We start from the raw sequence: 11,352 nt of genomic DNA, 5'->3' as shown, positions 1-11,352 counted from the left end.
TATTATGGTATATATAATGTATAATATACTATACTAAGTAGTAAGTTATTATTATTATTATATATATATACTATAGTAAGTATATATATATATATATATAATAGTTTACTATATNTCTATATAGAGACATAATATATAATATATATATATGTATATATATATATATATATATATACTTATTATCATATTCATATTCATATCTATGATAAATCAGCATGTGGCAAGACACGTACATACTGGGTGTGCAACTTCCTCCTCCTGATGTCATCTCCTTCGCAGTATCGTTCCCAAATAGAGTCGTACGTGTGTTTTTCTCGGTCGATCTGATTCTCGTGTTGTTTTCTTCATTATAAGGTTTCTAAACAAACTCTCGTGTGCAATTTTGCCTTCAGGCATTTCCTTTTGAACCCCCACACTTGCAGATAGTATATACGAATCTAACCGCTTAGTGAAATATTTCTGAAACCCACTCACTCCTCTACTACTGTGTACAGGGAGAGCGAAGTCCTTGGTGCGAAAATAGGTCCCGATGGTCTGCCAATTGTAGAGGTTAGTGACAATGACGATGCCGCCCCTGCACCCGTAGCTGGTATGTTTGTCTGCACCTAGCACGGTAGACTGTACCCTCTCATCCACGAGTACACTTCTATTTAGCAAATCGTTCCATGAATACCAGAGAGTAAACTCTGGTCAGAGATATAACCATAGCCTATCGATTACTGAGATATATCCATCGCCTGTCTATTACTTATGCCTGGCGCATACGTTAATTGATCACTTCTTTCTTGCGTATCTTCGCTGCTGCATGTTCCTTCAAAAGTTCAACCCGCTATGCCGGTAGCAACGTGCGTTTACAGTTTATAACGACTTTTTGTATATCGAGAAAACACAACATATTGTTGCAAAGCAGGTCAATACCCAAATGGCCTAAAATGTTAAGACACAACATAATTGATAACTGTAGGTGCCGGGGTGTTATGTATTCTGCATTTACCGACTGGTTTATTTGGTACAAGCTTTAGCCCCATAACTTAAATTCAGAAATCCTGCTACTGCATCACAGCCAAGACGTGTTTAACTAGAAAACCACTAATGCCCAAACATCTAACCCTAAAATTCTTGAATCATCGCCTTTAATGTAGCGGCACCATCGAAGAAGAACAAGAAGAAAGGCAAGAAAGCCAAAAACGAGCCTGTCAATGCATTTTCCATGCTCAACGCTGGCATGGATGAAGATGTAGACTCGGGCAACGAATCCGCCAAGGCGCAAGACCCTCCCAGTGAAGGCGAGGCACCTGCTGCGCCAGAGCCGGTGATGCCTAAGGAAGCACCCGTGGCTTCGTTCGATAGCGAGGACGATGAATATGTCAAGGTACGTAGGTATATGTGTCAGGGTTGTTTTATCTGTGATGTACCCCTGGCTGGGTAGCTTTGCTGGTGAGATTTGTGTGGGTATGGGAATGTATGTCTGTAAGCACTTGCGCAAGAGTTGTTGATGCCTCTTGAGACACCCGTTGCTTCGTTCGATAGCGAGGATACTTCATATTTTATGGTATGTAGGTATAGTTCTGGATCAGATTTATATGTTCGTGACTTATGGTTGATATATGGTGGTGTGTCTGCATGTTCTTCGGCCTGGCGTGGGTTACAATGACTATTGAGCATGCCAAGTGAGAAGCATTGCCCCAATTTCCTAATGATTTGGACAAAAAAATTGATGAAATCGAGTGCGAGTTAGTCATAGCTGTGCGTAGTGTCTTCATGGATAGAGTGCGAAACATAGATGATGCACCCCTAGACTCCTCGCCATTTGACGGTATATTACATGTGATCACGCCAAGATAGTCTTAAGATACACATATGTTTCGTAGATTCAGCGTCTATCTCTATAGTACTATATATCTCTACATCACCCTTGTAATCGTGCTTGAATGTTTACCATTTGGCACAGCTCTTCTCGTACGACGGTATTATTGCACCACCACTATGCTTTCATCTGTCACACCCTAATATATTGTTCAAACGTGAACTGTGCACTTTGGTTTGAACTCTCAATAGGCTGCGCCAAAGTCCAAGAAGGACAAGAAGAAAAAGAAGAAGCAGAACAAACAGGAAGACGAAGATCTCGAGAAGCTTCTGGCCGCACTCACAGGCGAAGGCGCCAGTGATGGGGAAGCTGCCCCTGCCGCAGGTATGTGTTGCGCCAGTCACCTATAAATCAATCTACACAGTTTACTTTTTCCATTCCAGCGCGTATGTTTGTTTTCTTTTTAAAGAAACCTTCCTATAGATCTATTGTTCACGTCGAGTCCTATCAGATGTGTGAATGTGGGATCGAATGTATATCTCATTCCGCGGTGATGAGCGCCACCTGCTTCTGCACCTTGACTCCCATGAGAGATACTGTGTTTCTTCCTGTGGGTGTTTTTTTTACTGCGCGTAACTGTATACGATGCTTATCAAGTATTGTCAGGCCTGCACCACTGCTCGTATCGTGACTGCGTATGCCATCCCTCTCTTTGATGCTGGTTGGAACTAATGTTCAACCCTTTTATCCTAAATGATAGTATAGGTATCTGGCCTTGGTATCGAGTCAGACCGCGTGCTTCGCAATAGCCGAGCAGATTCTCTTTCATTATCAAAATCAGTTTATGTGCTTTGTAGTTGACATTAATTATTATGCCATCTTTGGATGTTCAATTATATTCAGAACCTGCGGCAGTGAAGCCTGGGACAGGGAACGATGGGGGTGACGACCAAGAGGAAGGGGGTAGTGGGGTGAAGACTAAGGCACATAAGAAAGCCGAGAAAAAGGCGAGGCAGAAGGCTGATGCTCAGAGGAAGAAGGTGTGTTACTATGCCGGCATACTCAAAAAGTCAATGGGGCGTTTTTTGGTTTTTGTAGGGTACGCGAGAATAGTATATACACAGTGCGTCCAACGGCTTGATACACATGATATCGGCAATGCAACTGGTGGATTTAAATCTCGTTGATTTGTCATCGGCGCTTCTCGCAAACACACGAGCCTGTATTGTATCGACCGCTTTTGTTATTTTCGTATTGTTAGAATGTAGAGATAGGCTCTGTCTTCTGCACACTCCTCACAAGCTGTTCTTATCTTAGTGTGCGCCACGGAGCTTATACTCTTACATGGACCTGTATACACATGCTTTTAGGATCCTGCTGTATCATACATCCACACATGTACACTATGCACAAAGACTTGTGGTAACCGTGATGTACCATGTACTCTTGCATATATCCTATACAAACACTTGTAGAAGCCTCCTGTACTATACGTTCACATAGATTACTATCCATGTACTTTCAGGAACTCGCCGCACAAGGCGGTGCTGAGCCAGAGGACACGCCAGACGCACCCGAAGAGGAGGCCCCTACTGCACCCGAGCCCACAGCCGCTGCAGGTAAAGGCAAGAAGGGCAAGAAGGGGCCATCTGCCGCCGTCAGGGCTATGCAGGAACAACAAGCCGCACTCAAGGCAGAGGAGGAAAGGTGGGTAATGATGGCGTTGTGAGTTATCAGTGTATCATGGCATGGTGACGTGTACTGTGTGGGTGGGTGGGTAGTTGTTGGAGTGGCAAAGGCACGAAGGGGCCATGTGCTGCTGTCAGAACCATGCGCGAAACTACGGGATTCACTCAAGGAGGAGAAGGGAAGGTGGGTGATTGTGGCTGCTGTAGAATGTGTGTATTTGCAAAGTTATGTAATTCAAGGTTGTTTGTTGCGCGTGGTGGTGTTGAATCCATTGTGGGTGAATTGTACTGTACAAGTGCCGCCTTTTGTTTGTATATATGTATATATGTGTGTATGTGCAAGTGTGCAAGTGTATCTCGGCGTATTTCTCATAATGTGATGCGTCGTCTGTAATGGAGAATCACATCCGAATCATCCATAAACCAGTAGTCCAGCGACTATCTTTGTACTTTTTGAATTGGAGATGTGACAGGCAGACTCACAGGCCATCGCCGCGTTCCTTAAGGAGATATGATCTGTACCCGACCCAGACACATTGTACTGCCACGTACGTATTCCCGTTGTACCATGCAACTACGAATGCGATGAAGTAGGTGGCGCATAGGTATAACCATGCACACTACGTAACCCATAGGATTGCGAATGAAATGAAGAGACTGGAGGAAGCGGAAAACGAGCGCATCCGAAAGATCGAAGAGGCCGAGGCGGTGGCTATGGCGAAGAAAGAGGCCAAGAAAATAAAGGAGAACGAGCGAAAGGAACGGCTCAGGAAAGAGGGCAAGGTGAGTGTGCCTGCCAAGTATATGCCTTGGATCGTCTTGCAAGTGTCTATAGCTCATATCCTTGTACGTTGGAACCGCTGAGCGTCTTGGTTGAAACGAATGTGGTCTATCTCTCTCATTTCAATTCGCTGATCTATTTCTTTCTAAACACTTGCCGCACCCGGTTGAATACGTTCGCACTTGAGATGTTTTTTATCTGACTCATGGTTGCCTCACACGTGCTCGTGACCTGTCTCGATACCATTAGTTGCTGAGTAAAGCTCAGAAGGAAGCCCAGGCAAAGAATGCGGCGTACCTGGCAACACTCAAAGCAGAGGGAATGCTGCCGGTGGATGCAGGAGAAGGTGAGTACTCTCTACAAAGCAGTATGTGGCCTGTTGAAGTGTGGGCATCGTGCACGCCCATGTCGGCTGAGTCATAGACAGATTCGTAGGGGGTTTAGGTTATGTTTGTGCCTCGATCACATATCGGAATGTACAGTACACCGTTGAATTCAGCTAAACCCTGAACCCTAAACCCTAAAAAAACCCTTGAACTTTTAAAAAAAACTCAAAAAACCCTCGCACCTCCGTGTTCATGGCATAGAATCAACCCCTATGTAGGTACGGGACCGACACCAATAGTGTACCAGTCGAAGTAACCGAGCGCTCATTTACGCGTGCTTTATTTATAATTACATATGTGAATTGACCATGCAGAGCCTGAGCAAAAGACTCGTTTACGCGTGCTTTATTTATCATTACACATGTGAATTCACCTTGCAAAGCCTGAGCAAATGACTCATTTACGCGTGCTTTATTTATAACTACATACGTGAATTCACCACGCAGAGCCTGAGCAAAAGACTCTCATTTACGCATGCTTTATTTATAATTACATATGTGAATTAACCACGCAGAGCCTGAGCAAAAGACTCATTTACGCTTACTTTATTTATAACTACATATGTGAATTCACCACGCAGAGCCTGAGCAAAAGAAGAAGGTGGTGTACCAGAAGAAGAAGAAGAACCCGCAACAGGTAGCCGCCGCCAAAGCAGAAGCCGAGGCGAAGGCCGAAGCTGAGGCGAAAGCGGCCGAAGAGGCCGAGGCAGAGGAAAAGGCTCGGGAGCGCAAGGATAGTGTCAAGGATACCTGGGACGCTAGCAGTGATGAGGACTCGCAGGAAGGTGTGCACGCGTGGGGCTTGTTGGTGACTGTGGGGAATGGATGTGTGTGCATGTGAAGGGTTATGATCAAGCATGGTGGAGAGACAAACGGCGATGGTGAGTGTCTCGGAAGGGTGTGTGGGCAGATGTGATGTATTTCGTGTGTGCGTTTGTGAGATATATGTTTGCTTGTCAGAGGGAAGAGTGTGCGATGTGGTAGAGTGGGCAAGCAAGTAAATGATTGGTATGAGCTGGCTTTTAATATATGTTGCGTACATCCCTCGAATGAGTCTGGCTTAGCCAACCAATGAGACCCTTTCTGACGTTCATAGTGCCGAGACGCAATAGCTCAAGCCCGTTGGAGTGGTATTTATGAACAATAATGAGGCATGAGATTCAGAGTTTTAGGCGAATATAATGGCGCAAGCACTGTACTGCTGTAGTTGTCTATGAGTGCGTTTGGCGTGTGTACTTGTAGTGTCTGTGTACTGTAGTGTACTTCGTGACACACGACCTGGGCGGATGTTTGCTTGGATTGGCCACGTTTAGAATAGTAGTCTTTTGATATCCAGACAGCGTTGATATTGACTTCACGGATACTTATGCATACTTTCTTTTGTTGGCATACGCAGAGTCCGACGATGAAGATGCCAAGGAAGATTGGGAGGCAAGTAGCAGTGAAGAGGAGGACGAACCACAGAGCACTAAGGCTAAACCTGCACCGGCCACAGTATGTGACTATTGTGTATCCACGTATATGCGCCAAACCCCCTATCTCCGTTTGTATATTCAATACTTAACCCGTTTTGAATTGACCTTTATATATTGTTGCGATGTCTTTGTATCTCCTTGGTGTATTAGGGAGCGTCGAGGTGGTGGTGTTAACCGATGCACTCGCCATCAAAGTAAGGGCTGTACTTGAAATGGAGTAGTCCCATAGGACGAGCCTCTCTTGATGTAAACGTGCCATTGGGTGATACCCGTGCATACTACCCAACAGCGCACTCCAGTAAAACTACAGCCTAATCTCCCATAACTAACGAAACAATGGTATCAAACGGTATACCCTATATTGCAGGTCAAGGCCCCTGCCAAGAAGGTCAAAGAAATATCCGAAAGCGACGACAATGACAGTGACGATAGTGACGACGACAGTGACGATGACAGCAGTGACTATAGCGACAGCGACAGCGACAGGTATACGTGTACGTCGTGCTGATTGTGTTAGCTCCCAAGGGCCTGTCCACTTGGGCGCAAGGACTTGTGTGGCATGTTTCTGCTCACACTCAAATACACATACACCTGCTCACCCCATGGGGTGGATGTACTTGTCAAATTCGACAAGACACTACATCACTTTTATCTACTTTCTCGTGGCTGTTGATCTATTGCAGAACTTCTACTCCCGCACGTTTGTGGGGGTTTTCTTTTATAACACAAACCTTGTATTGTAAACCTCATACCAGTGATGCCGGCAAGGGTAAAGATAAAGTAGACATGAAGATGATCGAGAAGAGAATAGATCTCAGGAATGAGGAGGCCCGCAAGAACGCGTTGGCAAATGAGCTACGTTCACCAATCATTTGTGTACTCGGTCATGTCGACACCGGAAAGACCAAGATTCTAGATCACATCCGTAAATCAAACGTTCAGGTGTGTATGGCGTCTGTGGTGCAAAACATGAGAGCACAGCCGAGCATCGAGCATGCTGGGGTACCGCTAGTCTGTGGTACACTATTGCTGTGATAGACTATTGGATGCCACCCGCCAATCACATGTTTCGATGTCTACGTTGGCTAAGGCTGTCTACTTATTGTTCAGTGTCATGGCTGCCTACGTATTGTTCAGTGTCATTGCTGTCTACGTATTGTTCAGTGTCATGGCTGTCTACTTATTGTTCAGTGTCATGGCTGTCTACGTATTGTTCAGTGTCATGGCTGTCTACATATTGTTCAGTGTCATGGCTGTCTACGTATTGTTCAGTGTCATGGCTGTCTACGTATTGTTCAGTGTCATGGCTGTCTACATATTGTTCAGTGTCATGGCTGTCTACGTATTGTTCAGTGTCATGGCTGTCTACGTATAATTCAGTGTCATGGCTGTCTACTTATTGTTCAGTGTCATGGCTGTCTACGTATTGTTCAGTGTCATGGCTTGTCTACTTATTGTTCAGTGTCATGGCTGTCTACATATTGTTCAGTGTCATGGCTGTCTACTTATTGTTCAGTGTCATGGCTGTCTACGTATTGTTCAGTGTCATGGCTGTCTACGTATTGTTCAGTGTCATGGCTGTCTACGGATTGTTCAGTGTCATGGTTGTCTACGTATTGTTCAGTGTCATGGCTGTCTACGTCAGTGTCTTCAGTGTTCGTCCCACAAATACATCCACACGCACGCAGTGCATCTCTCTTTGCGGCACTGCCCACACGCAGTGTATGGTGTGCGATGCTTGACTCGTCATAGGCGTTAGCGGCATCCGTGCGTTTGTATGCAATGAGCGTGAGCTTGCACACTATACGTCGCTGTACAAGCTATTGGACTCGTGTCCAGTCCAATCCAGCTCAGCTCTGATAGAGGGCTCTGTAGTAGCACAGGGGTATCCCTTAGTCGCAGTGCTGAGCTCTGACCACCACTGCTCGTACTATGTATGGATCATCGCACCGACCAGCATGAGTAGCCGCTGATGAAGAGGTCAAAAGGAAGGGCCAGCATAGATAAACCCTTTATTAGTGGCCAAAGCTCTATACACCGTCCCATCCATCACCCCCCTGGTACTATATACTCATCAACCGCTCTCACCCGCAACAGACTGGAGAGGCCGGCGGTATCACGCAGCAAATCGGGGCTACGTTCGTGCCTATCCAGACTGTGAAAGACCGAACCGAATGCCTCAACCAGAAGGGCAAGCTAGAGCTCAATGTGCCTGGACTGCTCATCATCGACACACCGGGTCACGAGTCCTTCTCCAACCTGCGATCGCGCGGATCGTCCCTGTGCGATCTGTCAATTCTGGTGATCGATCTCATGCACGGTAAGTTAGTGCATCTAGTGAGACATATATTGAGCTGTCTTGGGTAAAGCCACGACATATGTATCCGGGTGGTATGTATTAGTCTCTCTTGGGTGCATGTCCGGTTTATGTATCCGGGCGATATGTATCCTGGTGGTGGAATGCCCTTTGTGTGCGAATGGTGTTTCCGTATTGTTGCATCGGTTCACCAGAGATCACCAGTGACAAAATTCGATTTCACCCGTGTACTCTACTTCGCATACCAAAATCGTGTCATTTCAGTCCCGTGTTGGGTCAGGACCACCGCACGGCTACGGTGTCGTAACGTCCAAGCCAAATCCGGAGCCATTGTGCCTATGTATTGCGTGGTTGATACTTCACTGCCTTAGCAGTCGGTGAATAGTGATCGGTCATCTCTGCCTAGTGCCCAACGATACTTACACCTGTAGCTGTGTGCATCTGCAGCCCTTCTTGTACGTTCAATAGTCACGCCTGGCCTCATTATGATACTTACACCTGTAGCTGTGTGCTTCTGCAGCCCTTCATGTACGTTCAATAGTCAAGCCTGGCCTCATTATGATACTTACACCTGTAGCTGTGTGCATCTGCAGCCCTTCTTGTACGTTCAATAGTCACGCCTGGCCTCATTATGATACTTACACCTGTATCTGTGTGCATCTGCAGCCCTTCTCGTACGTTCAATAGTCACGCCTGGCCTCATTGTGATCCTTACACCTGTAGCTGTGTGCATGGCCTCATTACGATCTTTACACCTGTAGCCGTGTGCATCTGCAGGCCTTCTCGTACGTTCAATAGTCAAGCCTGGCCTCGTTACGATCCTTACACCTGTAGCTGTGTGCATCTGCAGCCCTTCTTGTACGTTCAATAGTCACGTCTGGCCTCATGGTCTGCTCGTTTTACGTTCATATTACGTTTAGGTTTGGAGCCACAGACCATCGAGTCGATTAAACTGCTGAAGAAGGGTAAGACCCCGTTCGTGGTGGCGTTGAACAAAATCGATCGTCTCTACGGCTGGGTCGCCCATGACAACCTGGTAGGCAGAATGTAGTATATCAGAGTTTTATTTATTTATTTATTTTTTATGGTGTTTGTGTGTATTGTGGTAACAGATGCAGCGACAAAAATGTCGCGATCTCTTAGGCATGTATGTGTGACACGCATAATGTGGTGTCTGAGTGAGGGCCTGCACAGCATACAGTATATGAGCGACTGAGCGACTGCTGAATACAACTGTAGTGGATCAAGGTATCCGATGTGGTCCCGCTTTGCACACCGGGATGGTATGCACGCGTGAAAGTGCTAGTTGTATGGTACTTTTGAGATAAGATGGTCGAATAGGGGATTATCTCCTGCTGTTCTAACTTGTGTATATTTCTGACTTAACTATATCATTCATACGCCATTCGCTGCAGAACTTCACGGCGACAATGAAAAAGCAGACTGAGAATGTGAAGATCGAGTTCAAAGACCGATGTAATCAGATCCTCGGGCAACTGGCTGAGCAGGTATGTTCCAACAATGGGTGTGTAACTTACAATGTTTTAAGCCAAGTTCGTCATACTTTTTTTGGGCAGTACTTTAGTGTGTGTGTGTGTGTTTATTTATCAACTATGCTCCAAGACACGATTTTATAACTTTAGCAATGCTTCAAACCAGGTTCGTCATACTTGTCTGGACAGTACTTAAGTGTGTGTGTGTGTGTGTGTGTGTGTTTGTGTGTTTATTAAACTAAGGTGTTGCACATCCCATGGACTTGCTGTCAAATATATTTCGTAGGCCAAGCTGCTATCCGTTTTTTTGTTTTGTTTTGTTTTTGTTTTTCCAGCACTGATAATCAAAGTAGCGATTTAATACGCACATTGATCTTTTCTTTTCTTTCTTCGCTTGTGTGTCACTGTATGATTGTGCCTTACACTTGCCTGCTCTCTGCAATCGTCTATCCTTTGCGTCGAAGCTCGATCATACAATGTAGTGTGACGTTAAAAGTCGACTCAAAACGCCACGTTTACTTTCATCCTCAAACCACAACTCTCTACGCTCCAATTTTCACTCTCCAGGGTTTGAATGCATGTCTATACCATGAAAACAAAGACATTAGAAAAACGGTGTCCGTTGTTCCCACAAGCGCCCACACCGGTGAGGGTATCCCAGATCTGATGATGTTGGTCGTACAACTGACACAAAGGTATGTCCGTGATCCTTTGCTCAGACTACACCAATTGAGCTACACCTTGTCCTACAAGTGGGATACATTGGTTGTATCTATGCACGTGCATACAATCTTGATGCATGGCTGTGAAGGCGTATCGCATTGACATCCGAAAGAAAAGGCCCACTGACTAAGCTGGTACGCCCTGTTGGCTTCCTGTGCGGCGAGGCCATGGGAGCCATCTCGGTTATACTAATCTCTACTTTTTATTTTCTCGTGAATGATAGTCTGGTTACACGTTTGGTTGTACTATTATTGTCTCGTAGAATGATAGCCTTATTACGCTTGTTTCCACCGCTGTTCTCCCTTTAAGAGTTATGGAGGGTTTCCATGCTAATCCCTACCATCCCACTCTCTTCTAGGATGATGGCTGAGCGGTTGGCCTTTGTAGACATCCTGCAGTGTACCGTTCTGGAGGTCAAGGTGTTACTGGGACTGGGCACTACCATCGATGTCATCTTGTCACAGGGAAAGCTCAGGGAAGGCGATCAAATAGTTGTGAGTGGTCTCGATGGCCCCATCACAAGTCAGGTGCGAGTCTTGCCATAGTTGTTTGTGTGTACTGTGTGTTTCTTACGACTCCAGTACACAACCCCAACTTTTGCCATCCAATATATGCACCCACTCTTGCGACTGCTCTCCTTGGCAGCCTGTGTGGCATATTGCGTTTTGCGGTGAAATATATAT

At 45.8% G+C, this 11,352-nt stretch overlaps 1 protein-coding gene across 1 annotated transcript in view; it reads left to right on the top strand.

Moving 5' to 3' along the window:
• SARC_01794 (hypothetical protein) overlaps positions 1–11,352 on the top strand; it is a 15,613-nt gene that overhangs the window by 993 nt on the left and 3,268 nt on the right. The window contains exons 2-17 of the mRNA XM_014304462.1: positions 495–589; positions 1,143–1,372; positions 2,059–2,191; positions 2,711–2,847; positions 3,333–3,514; positions 4,131–4,278; positions 4,526–4,622; positions 5,243–5,446; positions 6,058–6,155; positions 6,504–6,622; positions 6,892–7,078; positions 8,234–8,456; positions 9,374–9,489; positions 9,869–9,961; positions 10,514–10,641; positions 11,028–11,196. Of these exons, the coding sequence (XP_014159937.1) occupies positions 495–589; positions 1,143–1,372; positions 2,059–2,191; positions 2,711–2,847; positions 3,333–3,514; positions 4,131–4,278; positions 4,526–4,622; positions 5,243–5,446; positions 6,058–6,155; positions 6,504–6,622; positions 6,892–7,078; positions 8,234–8,456; positions 9,374–9,489; positions 9,869–9,961; positions 10,514–10,641; positions 11,028–11,196 (2,359 nt within the window). The remainder of the gene's footprint in view (positions 1–494; positions 590–1,142; positions 1,373–2,058; positions 2,192–2,710; positions 2,848–3,332; positions 3,515–4,130; positions 4,279–4,525; positions 4,623–5,242; positions 5,447–6,057; positions 6,156–6,503; positions 6,623–6,891; positions 7,079–8,233; positions 8,457–9,373; positions 9,490–9,868; positions 9,962–10,513; positions 10,642–11,027; positions 11,197–11,352) is intronic.

The sequence above is a fragment of the Sphaeroforma arctica genome, assembly GCF_001186125.1.
Source record: "Sphaeroforma arctica JP610 unplaced genomic scaffold supercont1.75, whole genome shotgun sequence".
Taxonomy (NCBI): domain Eukaryota; class Ichthyosporea; order Ichthyophonida; genus Sphaeroforma; species Sphaeroforma arctica.
The sequence above is the reverse complement of the archived record's forward strand: the minus strand, read 5'-3'. Positions and strand labels throughout refer to the sequence as shown.